Below are 21,964 nucleotides of genomic sequence, written 5' to 3' on the forward strand. Positions count from 1 at the left end.
AACAATTCTAACAATAATGTAAAAACATAGAAACAGAACCTGTGTTTTCCATATCTTTTAAAAAATATTTCCGTGCCAAGACTTTGCTGTTTTTATAGGGGCCTTATGGAACTAAGATATTATAAAAAGTTACTATATAAATTAAAAGTTAAATGCACAATTAACTGATTAAAATACAGTAGAACCAGGATATCTGCAAAATACATGTACATTAGAAAATTTAAACATTTATTTAAAATGTGATAAAAAATATTAAATGGAGTGCAGAATACTGTATATCACTTAGCTTGACTGTAGATCTTTCTAAATACACATACTGAAAATGTTCAAATGTATTCATACCCTGTTAATTACTAAAAATAAATGTTTGCAAATTTAATCCTTTAATGTTTTTTTAGAAGGCATGGAAAATAACTTTGACTGTCACTAGGAATTAAAGAAGGTTGAACACATAAGCAAAATTCTTAGCACCTCATCACAGGGCAAGTCATAGAAGTGTACAAGATCTAAGGTAAAAGATTATCGACCTCAACAACTGCATTGACAGATATAAAAAATCCACAAGAATTCCAGTTTTGACCTTCATCAGGATGCACAAGGATAATGAGATCGTTTCCACCCAACCAGGATACAAGATTGACTCCAAGATTACCATTCATGTTTAATCTCATGAATCTGGGGTCAGCAGATGAGCCCTATGATAACATGAACACAAAAGACACAAAACTGCCAAACTCCAAAGTCAAATGAGTCCAAAGGACATGTTTGGATTTAACATAAATTGCATGTTTGGTCAGGCTCTTCAGGAGTATGATTTGCCTACAAAGGAGAAGCTCATGTAGAAAAAGAATGCCATTCTTTCTGTGAAGCAGAGCAATACATCTTCCATGCTTTAGAACTGCTTTGGATCTTGTCTTGCCTTGGTGTTTGTCACAAAAGTGTTCTTTCCGGACCCTATGCAGACAACACAATCCGGGGTAGAGTGAGGAAAATACGGGGAAAAAGCATGCGGGAGTCAGGAATGAAAACAGGGGGTGTGTCCATGGTGTGCAGGTGTTCTGGGGGATGAGTCCAGGGCAAACAATCCAAATCAGAGTCCAGTGGGAAATCCAAGAGGAAGGCAAAAGGTCCAAAGCCAGGCGGTCCATCCGAGACGAGGCAAACAGGATTAAAAACTGGAGCGGGATCCGGTGGAGGGTTGGGGGCAAAAAGAGGGAATGGGAGTTCGAACAGAGTGCGCGTCTGGCTCTTATAGGGAGGCAGGAACCGGGAGCAGATGCACAAAATCAACTCAAAAGTGAAAGAGCCGGAGTGCCCTTAAGGGGGAGGGACTACAATCGTGACAGTGTTTACCTCAATACTTCAGTAAAAAAAAATGCTTTCTGTTGTGTTGCATTGTAACAATGCAAAGCAAAAAGCATCAAACGTCATGACAAAAAGAACAGGAGAACATAAAAATCAGTCCCTGGTGACTTATCAGTATCCTGTAGAACATTTACGGTATGATCTGAAAAAACAGACCACAATAGCAAGTCCCACATCCTGGAGGTATTAATGATATAATACATTTAGAAACATACTGTATGTAACAGTGTTGATCATGTATCTGAAATTAGCAAATCCTGCTCCAATAAATAAATGCATACTGACAAACAACCAAATTAAATTATACTCCATCATACTCTACATATTAAGGTATACAGTACATGTGATACAGTATGTACGTGTGTAAGAGTATATGGATTTTTTGCCTTTTTGTGTTGTTTTTCAAAACATCTCCATCTGAAAGGCAGTGTAATTTTGTCAGATGTCTATCAGACCTTTGCATCTGAAATAACCTCAAATAAATGACACTTTTTCAGCAAGAGGATTCACACTTTCACTTCTTTGGTGCACTCTATGAGAGCATCTGAGTTAACCTTTTACATTATGTATTTCAGCACATCAAAGCATCCTTTTGCCTTTGCACGCTTCAGAGTTCCCTGCCCTTTGCTGTGATCTGCAACATTAAAAGACGTCATCCATTCCAAAGCATTGCATCTCCTGCATATGCGCTACATTTACACTCAACATGTTTTCGACAAGGGATAAAGAGAACTCCTGTTTGTCTCCGTCCATTTAAACCTGACTGGAATAACAGTTTTACCCCTGTTTATTACTGAGGATGAAACTTGTTTCTGGAGGTAAGCGCCTACTTTAATGAAAAGAACATTTTCTTCATGAAAGAAGCAGTGAAAAGTAAAATTCTACATTTTACGCAGCGTGGAGATTGGCAATGGAACAAAGGAATATCTCAGCTGTCCCTCTTGGGTGATACTGGTGCCACAGTCTGCCTGTCCTGTTTTCATAATGGCTTCCAGCTGTGCTGTCCTGGATGCTATCTTCCAAATTACTGCTTCCCATAAAGATTCAAGGGACCTGCTGCTGTCCAGCTTGCTTGTAAGTGATTTGACTTATCTGACCCTGTTGACCTATGCCTATCAGCTTTGGGCAATGGATATTAGTCTGCCCGGGAGTCTGTGCCCTAACAATTATGTGTCGATTTTCTCCAGTGTGATCAGTGAATGTTTCACCATCACCGCTCTGTGTGTGGACAAGTACATTGCAGCCTGTTGGCCTCTGCACTGTCTCTCAATCTGCAACCCTGAAAGGCATTCTTGCCCTATAGGTACTTAAAAATCTGCGACGCTGCTCCCATGCACTTCCTGAATGGTCCTTTCAATACAGATAAAGCCGTAGACTTCACAGATTCTCTGACATGTCAGTCCCCCCCCATGAAGGAAGGGGTTTTAGATATTTCTTCGATGTTGTTGTTTCAGTTTTTCAAGAGGCTGTTTCATCGGTCTCGACTTCCATTGCAGTGGGCTGACAATAATTTTCTCCTACTTCTCCCAAACATCTCCGAAGGTCAGAGATTGGGAATCTGTCCTTCCTCATAGAGCTCCTGCTCTACGTCCCCTCAGTGGCTAACTACAGTACAGTACATTTTCTTCCGCAACCTGTCAAATGAGAGGACCGCTGTGAGAGGCCTCGCTTATCTTCATTTGATCGGCGTCTCTCTCTTTCCAGTCCTGCCGCGCCGCGTTGCCTCTGCCCCATCGTCTTCGGACACCGAGACAAAGAGCTTTATCAGGAGCAGACTGCGAAGCCCAAACCACGTCATCCTAGCAGATGCCACCGAGTCTGAGACACACGCCAGTTAAGCAGAGAAGACAACAAAACCGGCTGTCAAAGTCATCTTATATTATCTTTTCAGAGGTTCTGAGGCCTCTGACAGCTCACCTTTGGGGATTTTGGAGATTGTATTTCAGGCCATTAATGGTTTAGCTGGCTGTGGGAGTTCCTTGTTTTTCTTCGGCTACTTCTAAACAAAACATCACTATTTCACTACAATTTATTTAACATTTTTCAAGGTATTATTTGGTCAGTTGTGCTGAGTGATAGAAAGAACATAAGCATAACATAAAAACCTTAATTAGACTGATTCAATCTGTTTAATTGAAGAAATATTTTTAAGCGTGCTGAAAAAACCAAAATGTTAATAATTTTGACTTTTAATAAATACAGATTTGTCTAAACAGTTTTGTTCCATCTATTTTGGATTATATACTTCTATAAAAGCAAAAACAATGATTGTCAAAATTCCAAGCTGTGCACTTATATCTGTCAGGAACAGTTCTTTCCGGGCCCTATGCGGACGACACGATCTGAAAGGTGAAGATACAATAGGGAAAAATATCATGCAGGAGTCGGTCAGGAGACAGGGGGGCGTGTCCATGCAGTGCTGGTGTCCGGGGGGAGTGAATCCAGGGCGAACAATCCAAGGGTAAATCCAGAGGGGGAATCCAAGACGGGAGGTAGTCCAAGACCAGGGGATCCATCCGAAGTTAAAACCAGAACCGGGTTGGGACCGGCGGGGCAGGGAATCAGGAACAGGAAACTAAAACCATAATGGAGCCAGACGCGGCAGGACCCCGGGCTCTCACGATGCGGAAATCAATGAGAAGCCCTGAGCAATCGCCTGCGTCTGGCTTTAAAGGTGGAACTAAAGAGGGGCTGGAATAAGAAACAGGTGTGGGGAATGGGACAGAACGAGGAAGGGCTGGAGCACCCTTAAGAGGAGGAGTAACGATCGTGACAATATCTCCATCAGAACTTGAATTATGGGACTCTACTTGAATAAAACTGGGAAAAAAATATACAGTATTATTATATAATTTATTGTGTATGGGCATCATTTTTCTACATCATTGAACATTTGAGCTTCCTAAAATTATTCCAGTTCTCCTTCTCCTCAGTTGATTGCAATAATTAAATTAATCTGAGAGCTTCAAGGAAGCAATTATTATTATTTAATTTGCTTAGTGGATGCTGCTGTCTAGAGTGACTTACAATGTTTACAAAGTGTATCATTAAGTGTGGGTACAAAGGAAACAATGGAAATGATTACAACTAAGTAAAGTATCAATAAAATGATCACAAAGACAAGACCACTATACTGGTAATGCAAGTAATTCAATTGGTCCGAACTCCACTGTGAAACATGAATATGTGTTTGGTATTAGATTCTTTGACTGCTTGATACTTGCAGTACCCATGAGTGGCTGTTTGCAACCAACAAGTACAAGGACCTACAAGTGGCTGTTTTAGGATAGGAACTGATCTATTGTACTTGACCCTTGCTTTAGTCAAGCATTAGAATGGATTACCTTTTGTTTTTTGTTTTTTACAGTTTTTAATACTCTTAATTATTGAACGACATGTATAAGTTGTGGGGTGGCGCAGTGGTAAGGATTGCTGCCTTGCAGTACTGGGGCCCTGGGTTTAATTCTTGGGGTGCTAACTACATGGAGCTTGTATGTGCCCCCTATTTTAATAAGGGTTTCCTCCTGTGCTCCAGTTTCATGCCACAGTCCAAAAACATATTGTTAGGTTAATTGGTTTATGGGAAAATTGGTCCTAGTTTGTGTGTGTCTTTGTCTACCCTGCATTGGACCGGCTTCCCATCCAGGGTGTATCCTGTCTTGCATCTGTCGTTTGCCTGGCTTCCCTGTGACCCTGTACTGGATAAAGCAGTTAGAAAATGGATGGATGGATTATTTGTCCCAGGTGGTTAAGCAATATGACTCCTCAAAACATGTTCTGAGCTAGCAAGAAGAAAATCAAGCCTCAAGTGTAGAGTTGTTCATAGAGAGACAGATGGTGCCTGATATAAAATTGTTCAGATTTTATGGAATATGTGGGCACTATTTTTCTCTGACCTAAATTCAGAAACCTAGGATGCAATAAAAAGTCAAATTTACATTGTTGTCTTAAAGACACCTGGTGCATCCCGCCTGTTTTTGGCTGGAAACACCCAGTTTTAGTTAGGCCAATAAAATAATAACAAAATGACAGTGATGTTAAAAGATAATCATTTTTCAGGGATAATTACTCTTACTCAACTCTGCCTTAAGAAATATTTTTGTTATATAATCCACTCTTCAAAACAGTGAGCAATAATTGCTACAGACACGTTTTTAACTTGCTTTTGAATCCACTTTATTTTAAAAATATTTTACTTTATAAAATATTAACAAAGCTTTCATTTTACAACTGAAAACATGTAAGACAAGCACTAAACAAAACCCCAAGGAGCCCAAAAACAAAACTTAAGAAAAAACAATCTTTTACACACATCTCTAGGAAATCTAAGGTACTACCAAAGACTATAAACACCAAATTTATTCAACTAAATGTGTTTCCAAAGTGATGTTATTTTTAATGTAGTCATGGACATCCAATGACTACAGACAATGACTACATGACACGATCTGTAGTAAGACAGGATCTAAATCTATTTTACTATAGTTACATCATCCCCTTTTCTCTTTAGGTTTGGTTTACAGTATTTTCATTGTCTTTTATTTTGAAAATAAGACTTCATACTTCATGGATATCCTTTTTAGCCCTTATCATAACTGACTGTTGCTACTAGAGCTAAAAAAATAACAGAGTTTTTGGTCAATTATATTTGAAATTATTCTAAATTTTAAAGTTGCATTGGTAGTTGAAATAATTTTGATTTCAGTAATATTTTGTTCAATTACAATTGCAATTACAATTACTCTGCAGTAATTGCAGTGACACTGAAATGTAACAACTAGATTTATTGTATATGTATTGCTCCAGATAGTCAGGCATTAACCACAGTTATAGTTCAGGAAAATATTATACATTTATACTGTAGTTTAATCAGACAAAATGGGATTTAGAACACCAACAACTCCACCTGTGCTATCCCTTCTAATGTGTGAAGCAGTAGGCAGGTTTGCAGAGCGGTGAGACTGTTTTACTGCAGCGCTTTTGCTGGGTCTTCAAGTTACCTTAGCCTTAACCCCCACTCTAACTTTGTGGGGTTCAGTATACCCTTTACTCCTGTGCTTGACTTCACCTTGACATCATCATGGGAAACGTTCACAGGGGTCAAAGTTGTGAAAAGGTGTTTGGCACAGCAATAGGTCAGTAGCTCAACTCAATAACTAGCACTTCAAAGATGATGGCTATTCTGATGCTTATTTCTTTACTAATATTTGGGCAGCGGGTCTGAACAGACATGAAAAAGCAGGGGAGGACCAGTTTAGGAAGTTGAAACGTCTGACGTGAATCTCCATCTATCTTTCTTCCCCAACACTGCCAACAAAAACACTTCCCCTATAGTCCCTTACCTCTGCAAGGAACTATAGTGGAAGTGCAAACACTACACTTACTGGATGTGTAGAAGCAGAGCGTTGAATAGGCCAGCACTAAACCTTTTATCATCAAACCTTGGGCTCCTCAGCACTGATCACTGGAGAAGCAATCCATCAAAATACATGTCTACACGTACACATACTGTACATGCCTTCACCATATAAACAACTAAAAACCGGAAGAGAAGAGTTAAACAGGTAAACCATGACTTAATGTCAATGATTTAAAGAGACCTAAAAAATAAATTGCTGCATTGTAACCCATGAGGACCAGGACTTGGGATTGGACCCCATTGGGGTTAGAGACACCAAAGACATAACACATTACTGATATAAAAATGCTCAAACAAAATATAATGAAACAACCACAGGTATCGTGCATATCTTTCACCATTGGCAGTGCAGACCAAGTTCAGAAAAAGCTGATCTAAATAAAGCAAGAGAAGTGAAGGCTCAGGGTCAGCAACCATAGCCTCTTCAGCCACTTGGACGGGTAAATACTATACAGTACATACTGTAGGTAATCACTAGACAATCTCCCAGCTGCAGACGGACTGAACTTCTTATAGTTTCACTGCAGAAAACGAGGCTCAGTCTTTTTCTAACTAGAATTCTTCACGTAGAATGAGATGTGATTATGGAAATAACTATTGCAGCACTGAATGGTAACAGAATGCAAGATTAAACAGGATACCAACATGATAAACGTCATAAATATCACTTAGTTTGAAGCTGCTTCTTTTAACCTTTAAAAGTTCTATGACGGAATGGCAGATCGCTGCCCACTAATCTAGAATGTATTTTTCCGAGTCAGATCAGATTAAGGAATAAAAGATCTGACTCCCAGACAGCACTGTTAGTCATCAATATAACACTCCAATTACTAAGTCTTTAAACACACGCAGGATGTTGTGGAGCTCTGAAGTTGCCGCAATGAACATTGCCCAGAACAACCAGTAAGCCCACTTGTGCACAATTAATTGTCAAGAATACACCTTAATGAATGCATCTACTTAACAAACTCTCCAAATATAAGAATGCACTGTGCACTGTGGTGGAAACTGTGTGATTTATAAGGCATGCAACACGTCTAATTAAGAATCTCTGAGGACAAGAGAATTATACATATATCAAGTTACTGGAAAGTTTTGCTTTATGCCTGAATGAACTGGGATGGTTGAAATGTGTTTTTGCAAGGCTCCAACTCTTATGAATGTCAAAGCTATTCTTGTTTTGAATTTTGATTGCATGCCATACAGTATATATTATACTGTGTATGTATAATCACTTACTGTTTAGAATTTCTATATAATTTATATTATATGTTACATGAATTCCGCTTATAGGAAATACAGTAGCTTACTTTAATGAGTGCATATTTGTATAGAAACACATCTATTCTTCTCAATGAAATGTGTAAATTTTTAAGAAATATAATTATACAGCAAAACTCATGCTTTATGTGTCTTCACGGATAGCTTCTGGGGGTGCATGTGTTAGGAGATAGGGAAGCAATTTAAATTATTTGCTGGCTGTACATGATATTTCAATAGCCAAGAAAAGAGAAGATAACCCTTTCCTATTGTCAGTGCTTAAGCGTTCTTGAAAAGCTTTAATTTTCCTCCACAAAGCATAGTTTCCCTTCAGCCATCTTTCCTTCCTGCAGACACCTCATAATTGGCGAGCCGGGACTAACACGCAGTTTGAGATGTCGGCACACTCTCTGTGGGTAAAACATTAATGCTATAAACCGGCTCCCCTTCCTTTCTTCTTATTGACTGTGTGTCAATTAAAATGATGGACCAGTTCGTATGTGACCCTGTTTTCCTCAGAGTACTCTAGGTGAGGATGTAATACATATAAAAACCCTCATGTCCTACCTCATGGAATACAGTATGGGCTTATTAAAATTTATTCAGCAAAAAAATTCCACAGAATATTTGGAGGCATTATATACCATACCTTTTTGTACATATAGTTATACACATCTCATTTTTTCTTCTTTTTGCAAAGAAAACCCAGCTGCATGTGATTTTTTAATTATACTGTTTTGCAAACTGTTCTAACAGCATTTCCTTGGGGAATAGACAGAAATTTTAACTCTTACATGTCCATGCCTTCTTCGCTAGCTCTTAAAATCAAAACATTCCTGGCTTTAAAACCTTTAAATACTATACCAAAATTCTTCAGACTAAAATCCTACAATCCTACACTGCATTGGTAATTAGTAAGGTCTTCAAAACAGAGAGAAGAATCATGCAAGTTACGGGAGCGTTTTTAGTTTGTCCCAACCAGCTCCTTCATTAACTACTGATACTGTTCAATCAGAAGCCAGAAAGGTACAGTAGGTCATATCAGGGAAAATAGGTCTTAGGAATATGGATTAAATTCTTTACTTTAATCGCATGGTGTTGTTCAGATTTGGGTGCAAATCAACGTGGGTGCACTGTGTGAAAATTTCAACATGTGATGCTCCACTTGTAACATTAATGTTGAGTGCTAGGTAATACTAACAAGATGTTCTAGATGAGAACAGGAATTGCAAGTGTTAAGATTTAAATATAAGCTTATTATAGGCAGCCAGCATGGTCAATTTTCAGATTTGTTAACACTAACCTTCACAAAACAGCAGTTCCAAATACATCTCAACAAGAAAGGAATCACACCCTGCAAGCCTTTCCCATGGCACCACATAATTAAAGCTCTCTCGCACAACACAGATTAGGAATATTAAAGTGTTGTCATGTGCTAAACAATCATTTATCCACCTGCAAAATGTTAAGGTCACATTGACACAGAGAGGAATTTCCTGCAAGCCTCATCTTTGTTTCCCAGAGGCAGGTACTGTAAACAGAAAAATAAAGCTGTTCCCAGCTGAAACAAAGCCCTTAAACTAAAGCGTCCCTCACATGGGAACTAAATGCTGTACTGAAAAGATTATTGCAGAGAAGAAGATAAGACTCCCATTGTGCAGCACCTCCATTCATTCTAGCAGATGAAGAGCCACAGGATCTTCAGTGAGCCACCACCAGCTGTTGGGGTTTTGTCCCTCATTCTGAGTAAGCGTGATCATTTTGACACACAGTGTGATAATAAAACTAAACACATAGCTTTCCTGTTACATCCCTATTTGCACAAGAGCAGAGGATCAAACTGCTATGTGATTGTAGTTATCTCAGCATTCATCCTGCATTTTGATAATGTGCATATAAATTTTACTACAGTTACAAGATACCCAACAAATACCCAACAAAGCCCTTTTGAATGTTTCTTAATTAAAAGGCAAAGTGAAGGAATGAAACCCCATTGATAAATACAATATGCATGTTCTTTATCTTTCAAACTTGGGTTGTATTTATTGATTTTCATTCAACCAGGTGCATGCTTTTCTCAGGCCTCTTCTTGTGGCAAGACTTTTCTTTAATCTGAAATAGAAATGTGTTTTTCAGAAGTTGTTTTGTGTCTGGACCGTAGGCGAGATTGCAGTTCCATAATGTTGGCCTGGAAAAGGTTAGGGGAAAGGAGGAAAGTGCAGCATGAGAGTGCACAGCCAGCACGTGGGAGGAGGGTATTCAGGAAAGGAAGACAAAAGGAGCCCAGGAATGGACTCACTTCAGCTGGGAGCGTGACTTATGCAGCACTTGAAACCCGGCTCTGCAGGGGCGGCGCCACTGAAGCTATTATGAGAGACACAACACAGCCGAAAAACACCAACTAGAAAAAGGATGCGTTTGTCTCACAAAAACAACTCGTGTTTGAATTTAAAATGGAAATCCATTTTCGTGACATTGTGGCAAAAGCGAATCGTGAGCAATTAAACAAAGTCATGCCTGAAAATTGTCACTTTTTTTTAAATAAGTGGGAAGCTGTTTTAAAATCTAATATCTTTCTTCCTGTTTGACAGAGAACATGTCTAGGCTAGAGGACCCACTGAATACTTAATGGACTACCCATATTTCTTACTATTTCATATCCATATCAAGCAACCAAGGTTCTCAGCAGAGCGGTGATTTATTCTAAGTTATTAGAGGTACATATTATAAAGAAAATGCAGTCCACGCATAGATAAACAACATCTGTGTAAAGTAGGGGTCTTCAACCCTTCAACTCCTCAAGAGCCTCAGTCCAGTTTGTCAAGGGGGCCTCTAGCCCTGATTCTGCAGAGCCCTAGTCTACCAAGTTTTATGGGTGATCTTTAAATTCTAAATTTCTAAAGGCCTGGAGTGATTGAACAGTGATCACCCAAACAGTTGATGTGTTTAAATAAGTCATTTTAAGATCATTTGGAACAAACATCCGAATATCATTCAGCCCTCAAGGACCAAGAAGCCCCTTCTTTGAAACATTATTTGCTTAATTAATCAACTGATTAAACAAGTGTTCCTAATCTTTAAACGACCTGGGAAAATAACTGGATTGGGGCTCTGAAGGACCTGGGTTGGAGACCCTGATCCAAAGCATGGTTAAAAGACTCTCTGACAGTAAAAGCAATGATTGCAACGAGATGGTAAGTTAAAATAATGTAACAGAATGCTACAGAATGCTGCGTGGGCTGGACTACTGTAGGCACTACTGTATTGTATTGTAAAACCATCGACCCGATATGGAAATCTTTTCAAACTCCTTGAATATTTAAGATACATTTTATGAAAAGGGAAACCCAGCTAAATCATCAGCCAAGGCCACAAGTGGCAGACTATCAGTTGTCCCTCAAAAAGCACGTGATCCCAGATTCCAACATACTGTACATTCCATCTCTCCATATGAAAACATTACATGGAGGCCTAGGGTTCAAATAAAGCGAATTTATTTTTTTTAAAAAATTCTGACAGAAATGGGAACTGCCTGTGTAAGGACATCTGTTTAGCAAAGTATTCTCAGACTGTGTGAAGATTTACGTTTTTGATGATAATATGGTCGTTGTTGTCATGCTCAATTTCTTCTTAAAATTCTCTGTATTGATATACATGTCAATAAAATCAGAACAGGATTCTCTAATTACAGTAGCTTGTGTATTCTAAGCTCACCCCGTGCGTTTTATTGTTTTGATCATCCAGACGGCTTAGGTTCCTGCAAGCTTCTTGCGACACACATTTTTCCTCATTAGCAGTCTCCTCTGCCAACAGCTGTCCTTGCCAGGCAGGTTGGTGACCAGCTAGAGACAGTGTCAGACAGAGCCTTGATTTCCCTGACAGCTGAGCGATCCTGGGCAAGATGAGACCCAGGAGCAGCAATGACCAAGCTGCTTTTCCAGCTGTCTTCACAAGCTCTGTACCAGACTCCTCTCTTTCACCAATCAATTGTGGGCTCCATCTATAACAAGTCACTAAAAGAGAATGTATCAATGTATTGGTGAACCCTGAATCAGGGATTTTGTCATTATATTCCCACCCTGAAGTTTCCTGTCTCAAATTAAATTGTTAATGTGCTCATAATTGTATCATTATGTCTGGGCTCATCTTTTTTTTCTTCCCATATCTCTCTCCTCTCCTTCTCTTAATCATGGCTGGAATTCATTCAGTGATATACAGTGGGTAGCAGGAGGTGGAGGCACTGCTGCTTGGTTGCTAAGAAACAAGCTCTACAAGAACAGCGAAGGACAAAAGTACAGAGTGTGATGGCAGAACATGTCTGTTAATACATTTAATCTAGTGGAGACAAAAATGTGCTGTTGTTTTAATACAAAAAGCTGTTTCTCGTTCGATACATCCAATTCGTATACCGTAGAAGTGATAGCATGAAAGGGTAGGAAGCTAAATAAAGACAATATAAGACAACTTTGCTAAGTTTAGAGGAGAGAAAGGAGAAATACTAACTTATTAAGATTTGGCTTGCTATACTGAATTATTGTTTAGAACAAAAAGCTCCTGAAAGCTCCTGAGGATGCTAATTTAACTTACTAATTGTTTGCTACAAGAATAATTATTCATCTGAAAAATGAAATTAAAAAATGGTATCAGTACTCATAACTGCCAGAGAGAAACAGTTACACTATAACACTTGTCGTACAGAGAGCATGTGAACAGTGCTTTTTTAGCTTTGGTTTCAACAGTTTCTGTAACACATAGACTGATTCATTCTTGACTCAACTTTTACATTCTCTGGGTACCTCTGATGCCTCTGAGAAAACCAGAATTAGTTTTTCTGACCATCTGTATCTCAATATGTAAAATTAACATGGTTCAATGGTTCAGTGGCTTCGGTCTTTCTGCACTGTCTGCTCACAATTGTGTTAAAAGACATGAGATTCACGTATGTTTATAAACCAAAAGAAATCACTGCTTCTCAGAGGTTATTTTGTCAATTGCTTTTGTTGCATTTCAGACTTCAGTCCTCTGATTTAATAAGTGTTCAAGACATTTGAACCACTATAAATATATAACAGACATTAGAACTGTATCCTGAATATAAATAGCTATTCTAAAATGGGTGGCTTACCTTAAATCCCCTGATTACATAAGCGAAGAGTATAATATATAGGTAATGAAAATATATCCTGTACCAACGGAAAATCATGCATCTAACCATAGGCAAGTTAGCCTCTAAGGAACATTTCAGATGTTGCCTTTTCAGATTTCTATTGTGTTTAAGCACTGTGTATACGGAATGCACAAGTTTTTTTTTTATTTTTCCATGCAGGCTAAATTAAAGCACCGTATTTGTTCAAGATGTCACCATCTACCAAAAGTAAAGCCTTCGCAGTTTTTCAAATAACCATAAAAAGAAACAAATTGCTAAGCATTTATTAAAATAAATACATAACACATAAGACACAAAAGGGGTCCCAAATATTTTTAAAGTTGTAATGTACATTATAACTGGACGTGGAATGAACTTACATATAAATAATCAGTCAAAAGTCGTTAGGAGGTATTAGCGAATGTACTGTCCTCTGGTTAAGTTTGATGTCACAGGGAACTTTCCCCACCAATCTGCCTAGTTTTGTTATAGTCATGACTAAAGTGTTCAGAAAAGCACTGATATTGCTATCATGGTTGATACTGCCAAGAAAAACTCCAAAATGCAATTTCTCTTCCTAACAACATGTATACATTGAATAATAAAAGAATAAAACAGATCTAAAACAGATCTGTGGGTGACACAGTGGTTAGCATTGCTGCCGTGCAATTCTGGACCTGAGGTGCTCTCTGCATGGAGTTTGGATGTTGTTACTGTGTTTGTATGGGTTTACTCCAGTTTGCTCCCACAGCCCAAAGACATACTGGTAGATTAATTGGTTTCTGGGAAAATTGGCCCTGATGTGAGTTTGTGTGTGTAGACACTGTGATGGTCTGGCATCCTGCCCAAGGTGGGGTTGTGCCCCCTAGTGTTGTGCCTGTTGCTTGCCAGGTTAGACTCTGGCTCCCCCATGACCTTGAGGTGGATGACACTGTTAGAAAGTGGTTGGATGGATGGATAGATTAAACAGATTTGGTATATCAAGCACGTATCAAATGTGCAAACTATTTTCTTCCACAGATTCAACTACCTCAACTACACATTGGTGGTGGTGGAGGGGAGTCCCCATTACCTGTAAAGCGCTTTGAGTGGAGTGTCCAGAAAAGCACTATAAAAGTGTAAGCAATTATTATTATTATTATTATTACCTGAGGACGAGAGGCAGCTCAATGAGAAATTCATCCTGTTGGTTTTTCGTCAGCTCATCACCGGAGCGGGGCTGGCGTACTCTCAGCATGTTAAAATGAAGGAGCATGGCTACTGCTTTCTGACGAGTGTAAAAACAGGACACCTTGTGTGGGTCGGCGTTCTAACTGCCTGGGGCCACGAGAGATGTGTGACAGATGGACAGTGCAAGGCTGGCAGCTCTGGAGGTCAGAAACATTGTTTTCTATGTTGGCATTGAAATTTTCACTCTTTCTAGATATGTCCTTTTTGGAACTGCTTTCCAAACACACCTTTTATGGTAAGAAAGGCAACCTATTAATGCTGCGTCTATGGGTGTAAAAGCACATAGGAAAAATCCTGTGGTTTTGGAGCTGAGGAATGAGAGAACATGGTGTCTCACTGCTCGCTCTCCAGATGGCCGCCTGTGATAAACTTATTTCAGAACCACACTGAACTGCAACGTGACTTCTTGCGTCCCCACACGCTCAATGAAGAGGCAGTTCATTTCGCAAACATTAATGTGGCATCGCATTTTAAGGCTAGGCGGGTGTCCTAATCATACAGTATCCTGATAGAAAAGTAAAACAAAGGAAAAATAGGATCCCCAGTAGTGTAATTCCACCTCTTTCCAACCCTATGATGACGCTTTTTCCAGACATATAATCAGGGCCGGTACTTTGGGTTGATCTCCAATTTAAGAATACAATACAAAGGTTCTTTGGCACCTCAGCTCTTTATCAGGCGTAATTATGTCTGTTATTTCACTCAATGTGGAATAAAGCAGTATTTGAATTAAAAAGAACTGAAATTTACATTTCAATTGAATTCAGGTAAGTTCATTTTGCTTCAAACTGCAATGATAAATGGGCATCACTGAATTTTTAATAAAAAAATTCTAGTCTAATAACTAGAATTAAAGCACAATATCATTATAATTTGCAACAAACAAGGTTACCACACTATTAAATGGTTTTTACCGGGATCATTTACTATGAACACGACAACAGGATTATCACCTTATAACCTGCTCTTATTAAATCTTAGAAGACACCCTGTAGCATGTTCTCGTTAGATCCCAGATGCCAAGCAAAGCTGGGGCAGGTTAGTATTGAACTCATAGACCTCTAAGGAAAACTAGATTGTGGCTTCAGTTGGCGTTAGTATACCGGTAGGCATAATTTCCAAATCATGGCCCCAATATGGTAGCAGGGAACACCAGCATAAGACAAGACAATTTTTTTTCTCCAGCCAACACCACTAAAGCAAAGTGCTGTGTTTTCACACAGAGGCAGAAGCTGCAACAGAGGGAAGCAGCGTGGGACGAACAGAGAAGCTTAATTATTTTCACTCTACTTTTCCATCACAACCCATCCTTCCATTTCCTTTTCTAACCGCTTAATCCAATTCAGGGGTCACAGGGGAGCTAGATCCTATCCCAGAAAGCAAAAGGCACAAGGCAGGATGCACCCAGGATGGGATGCCAGTCTATCACAGGGCAGACACACACAGTCACACACATACTGACACCAGGGACAATTTTCCTAGAAGCCAATTGACCTGCTGGTACTGAATCCAACATAGCAACTAAACAAGACATTTGTTAAAACAGTAGTTTTATGTTTAACTAGGGCACTTAACAGAGACAGAAGAAGTTTAAGAATACTGCAAGTCAGCCTAAGTTTAAGAATACTGCAAGTCGGGACCATCATGATGTGGTCATTTCAGTGGAGTCATAGTATTTTATGTGCCCTCTTACTGCTGCTGCTTTGTTCCAGACGCACAGTTTCTAAGAGGTGAACAGCTTCAGTTTTGATGGGCAATGAAGTGAGAATGACAGTAGGGGATAAATTGAAACCCATCACATGCATCCATGCATCATGTGATTCTTCTACGTTAATGGTAATCCAGTGTTTTTCAGCAGTTACTCTTAACTAAAATGAACCTTTTTATATCTTAATATTTCTGGTTTTCATTATCTGGAATTGTATACATTACCACTAAAAGCTGTGAATACTAGTACGGATATTCACATTTCAGACGATACAAACTTCTACTTGAAAAAATAAAGAGATTATAAATTGAGAGTTGAACATTTAATGAAATTAATAGATTAAACAGATACACTACAGGATAAAGGGAATCCTTAACCAATACGTAATGGTTTGAACCTGTAGATTTTCGTTCTATGAGCATGCCACGGAACAGTGCTGTACAGTACAGCATATATTCGTCAGCTCCAAATCTCAAAAGATCTCAGTTCTTTTCCAATTATGACAGGAATTCATGATTTAATTATTGCTCCTGACAGTAGAAAATGTGCCTATCTGCACAAATCAAAGCACTGTTAACAGATACAAATTGGTAATACTTCATTTGTGGTTATCTCAATGTGTTACATTAGCTCACCTTCATTTTACAGTTGTTTTCTTTAGAGCTACACTAGAAGCAAAATACTGCTCAATAAACACTTATTGTATATATAATTAAAACACAGAAAGCTGTGCTTTACTTCAGTTCCTGAAACACTGAAGCAAACGCATTTTAACCCACCCTCATCTAGTAAACCATTTGCATTCTGGGTCAAGCAGAGCACTGTTTTACATTTCATCATATTACTTCAGGGTCTGGTTTCTAGCACAATTTACAAAAATCCCTTCCTTTCCCTCTGCCTCAAATTCAGTCACCAGTTCCAGACAAAACATGAGCCTCCATTAAAAATACGAGCTGCTGTGTATGCTGTGACTTTGCATCATAACAACATCATAACATGACAGGTGCAAAATCTAAAGATGTGGTAATAAAAAAAAACTCAATAAAAAAACTTTAGTTAAGAATGCTATTACAAAACGATTTATGTAATACTACATGTACAAACCTTTTTTAAGTAAAAAATATTAACAAAATATATTTAGCATAGAAAAAAGACTATAGTATGTGTATTGTGTATTTTATCAAAATCACTCAGTTGCATCAATGTATTATTTTTTGAAGCATGTTTTCTGATGTCCACTTACTTCTTTCAGTGTTTTCCTATGTTTACAAATATAGGAATCAGTTGAGTACCACTGTGTGTAATTTCTTAACGAAATCAACACTTGATTCTGATGGTCCCGGCTGTTATCCACCTCTTTTCATTCTAATGTGCAGAAAATAGCTTCCTTGTGCCTCTCTAGACAGATTTCCAGCAGTACCACAGCACTGAATCTGCGTTGTTGAAGGCTGTCATTAATTGGCTACTCACTACTGACCATGACATCTCTGAGTCATTGTTCATTTGGATCAAAATTTATTGTTGTCATGGACTGCAATTGTTCTCAATCACTTTCTCAGATATAAGTCTTCTCAGTATAGGGTATGTATGGATAAAATCTTTTGGGTTCAAATAAATCATCACTTTTCGAAGGACTTGGCCTGCACAGAACCATTTTGCCTGTAGTGTTGCCCCAGGTCCTATTCTGAAATATCTTTTGACCCTTTATATCATCCTACAAGTATTTGACATCAAGACAGACATTCAGGATTCCTCCTAATTGTCGCTCTGTTGTCTCTGCAATCTCTATTTGGCAGATAAATGTGTGCTGTAGTCCCTGCACGTTTGTCAGCTGATGCAAGTAAAACTACTTCGGAATAATGCCCGGTGTTGAGCTCTGCAGTTGCGTTAAGCGTCAGCAGACACCCTCACTCACCATTTTCTACAAAGTGGAGTACATACACAGGCACCTGTTTGTGATGTGGGACAATGGTTTGATTCCTTGATTTTGTAGCACTGTCCACCCTATCCTCCAGAGGCTGTTCCTGTTACACCAACAACATCTGTAGATTATGACTGGCACCAAAGTGGGATGCTTATTGCTTTTTGTGATGGCCAGGTGTAGATTGGGATATTGAGGCACTTGTTAATTACTTCACAGTAGGTCTGACCAGTGGAAAGAATAGGTGTCCACATTTGTAGCCCTTCTCCTGTCTTTAGCAACCCTGGGAACACCTGAGGGACAATTTGTGAAGGGCCCCTCCACCAGAACTTTCTGGTGGTGACAACCTCCACTCAAAATGACAAGAGGCCATTTCTGTGGGCTTGGTCACCATTCAGGACATTGTAAGCATCCTGACCAACCTATTAGCTGGGGGAAAGTTTGGATCATCAGTTTGGACACTTGCCCACAGTTTGTCCAACTTCATTACTTGATCAGCTAGACAGAGCAATAATGATATCAAACTTGTCCACATTGAGGTCTGTATTCCCCACATCAATGGGGGTGTTGAACAGTTCAGAGTAGCCTTCAAAAGTGGCATGCAGGCTCATTAGGCCTAGTGCTGTCATTTCAACTCAGGACAAACATTGCTGTACCAGCAGGGTGACATGCCACACAAGCACTGGAGTCTCAGCAATGTTTTGATGGGACTGCTATAGAAGACAGTGCCCAGCCCTGGCCCCATACACTGAAGCCAACAGCTGATGAAGCAACTAGATGACAAGGCGCTCCATGTGAAGCCACCTGCATACAAGAGGATGATTGGGTTGGAGCTAAAAATAGTCATGACAAGATGCAGTCAATTTTGTCATCACCTTTTCAGAATGCTCGTTATCTGGGATTTCACATGCTGAGGAATCTGCCTTTTTAAACTACTGTACAAGCGTGCAAAAAACAAAGTTCTGAAATTGATTGTATTGTCCAGGATTTGTTATACTGAAGTCATTTATTTTTAAAATGCAATTTCTTAATAATATCTTCTCTTAAAAGCATCTAAACCGTTCGCTTATCCTGTCTTATTTTAATGTGACTTTGAGAAGTTATTCATCGTAAAAAGGCACACTATAAAAAAGGAAATTCATTTGCTAAGTTGCCCCCTTATTGTCCCCAAAAAATATGAGTTCCTCTCTGATTAGAAAAAAAAGTAGGCTCAGGATACCTTTAACCACTAATCTGGGATTGTTCAATGTTATAATGCATTAAACTCTATTGTGACCATTAAATGATCTCTAAATTCATGTGGTTTAGAATTGTCAGTAGAATCTCCAAAGCATCCGTAAATAATACAAAGTGCACTTTGCAACTATGCATCTTAATCCATCACATCAGTTGAGAAAGAGTCTCCTTAAGAATTTTGAATTACTGGCCCACTGATTACTGTCATAATCAGGGCTTCTCTATCCAAAGGGATAACACCACCTCCCTGATCTATAAATTACCTGTTTTATAGGACATTGTAGACAATGGTGGCAACATGAAATCAAACTTTGATCCACTCATAAACTGCCAATTAAAAATTTGGTATTTGGTTACTTTTATATTCTGTCTTTTCACAAAGCCCAAAAATATGTAAGCTAACGCCGAAACCTTATCTTTGCAATACCAAAGCAAAACAGCTTTACAAACGTCAACTGGTATCATCCTTTTACTGCTTTTTCTTCAGAGGTGTAACTTATCCTAAAAAATTGTGTTTTTTTTTTACACTAGCCACATTAATGTCACCAAAACACACATAGCATTTTCCAAATCTATGCATGTCTCCTGTGGGATTCATGAAAATTTCTTTGAAGCCCATAGTAGTAGACTTTGATACAGAGGAAGTACATTGTATAGCCTGGAACAATGCAGAGCAGGTGCAGAGTTGTAATCCAGTCAACATTATTATCCTCAAATTCTCGCAATCCTCAACCAATTAGCTTCTAGCCTGTCTCTGCCACACTGGTAACTGTTGTGCAGGCTCAGATGGCGACATACGTACTGTACAGTACTGTTCAATAGCAGTTCACAGGATGCAGATATGGAGATTGCTCTCTATCAAACTAACAAAAACAAACAACACGTGCCTTCCTCCAATACAGAAAAGGTAAAATCTACAGTAGCTAATGAACAGTAATGAGTTTCATTGTGACTCTGACTTTTTTTTAAAAAGCCTGAACAGCTCCGAAATGCAGTCTCAACGAGGCTTATCGTAGAATGCAAGAGGGCAGCTTACAGTTATTTTGGAAGGCTCCAGTGAAACAGATCCTGAATACCTCTCAGCAAGAAGTGGACATTTTCCAGGCTTTCATTAGCAAATCAGCCTTCAGTTTAAGATAAAATACATGGCCTGTAGTAATTGCTTAATTTGATGAGTTCTGAAGAGACTTATTTATTTTTCTGCCAGTGGAAACAGATAATATGGCAGTGTCAGAGGTTGACCCCTCAAGTCAAATTATAAAAGGGCTCTTAGACAAAATACTCTAATCACTGGTAGGTTCCAGATTAAACACCATTTGGCACAATTGACCAGATTTTAACTTGATGTGTCTAGTGCAATCCCGTCTATAATTCAGTTTCACATTATAAGCACAATTTTCGAAAAGGGCAAAGTAGGAACTAGGTCTAACTAACTAAACTCAAATATTTATTTTTTCACTATTTCTTTAATTTACTGTACTTACTGCTCACCACATTGATGGTGGCACATTTTATGTTAACACTCTGGAACTGGAATTTCAGACTCAAAACAGGTTTTAGATACTGCTTTGTGACCTATTTTGTACGTATAGTATTGACTCTTTTAAAAATAATGCTGATATTGAAAAGATAAGAATTAATATTCCCAGAGTCTCTAAGGGAAACGTTTTTTTTTAAACAGGCTTCAACTAAATGTTGCTGTATAGTTCTTTCACAAAAATGACACCTCCAGTTTCCTTAGCGTTCACAGTGCTGTAACAGTAGCTCCTTACCAGCAGCCCTGCGATCACAGTTGGGTTGCCAGAGTAACAGCATTTTAATATTTAAAGATCTAATTGACAGCACATGCACACATCAAGCATAACAGCAACCGAGAGGAAAGTGAAGAGCAGGCACTTAGTTTTCTTTTGTTTAATGCAAGCCACGGCCTGTTTGTGAAAACTGTACAGACATTGATAACAAAACCCCCACCTTACCTCACAGTTCTGCCCAGTGAACCCTGGGCTACAGGTGCAGTTGTAAGCCTGAATCTCTGGTGAAGTTCCGGCCGAGGGGACGCAGGTAGCGTTGTTCAGACAGGGCTTGCCCTCACAGGGGTCTGGAGGCAGGGTGGCCAGGGGCTTGGACAGGCAGTAGCCGATACCAAGGAGAACGAGGAGCTGCAGCAGGGATGGCATGCTGACACTGCTCGAGACGACCTAGCCCTCACTGCTGCGGATCTCTTGCTGCTGCTGCTGCTGCTGATGCTGCTGTTACTGTTTCTGTCTGTAGCGCTCTGCCGTCTGTGACGCTGAGAGGACAGCAGATCAAGTGAGCTCGGCTGCACAGCGCTGATAAGCAAACTGGCTGGCTGAGTGGCTGAAGGAGGAGGCAGGCTCCAGCTCACTTTCATAAACTGATTCACAGTGACGACAGGTGACGACAGTCCTAAGCCTTTAGGGATACAACCTACTTATACACACACAGCCACAAAAGCAGGGAGAGCTAATTTAGCACGCATCATTCATAACTAAATGTCCTCCTTTTCCCCTGTCTTTTTTACTGAAGGGGCAAGGATCCTGTGGGCAAAACAGATTGTCTGGACTTCTCTAATCCAGATCAGCTTTTTGAAATTAGATTAAAACCATTTACTCATTATTAGATTTTATGGCAGAGGCACAGCTGATCACACATTCCTTT

General features: G+C 39.2%; 1 protein-coding gene across 1 annotated transcript in view; it reads right to left on the reverse strand.

Annotated features, from left to right (window-relative positions):
• Positions 1 to 21,692, reverse strand: part of dner (delta/notch like EGF repeat containing) — a 70,334-nt gene extending 48,642 nt beyond the window's left edge. Inside the window, exon 1 of the mRNA XM_088914762.1 lies at positions 21,262 to 21,692. Coding sequence (XP_088770888.1) covers positions 21,262 to 21,462 — 201 coding nt within the window. The 5' untranslated portion in view covers positions 21,463 to 21,692. The remainder of the gene's footprint in view (positions 1 to 21,261) is intronic.
• Positions 21,693 to 21,964: the final 272 nt, after the last annotated feature.

The sequence above is a fragment of the Atractosteus spatula genome, chromosome 4 (genome assembly GCF_055471065.1).
Source record: "Atractosteus spatula isolate fAtrSpa1 chromosome 4, fAtrSpa1.hap1, whole genome shotgun sequence".
In the NCBI taxonomy this organism is placed as follows: Eukaryota; Metazoa; Chordata; class Actinopteri; order Semionotiformes; family Lepisosteidae; genus Atractosteus; species Atractosteus spatula.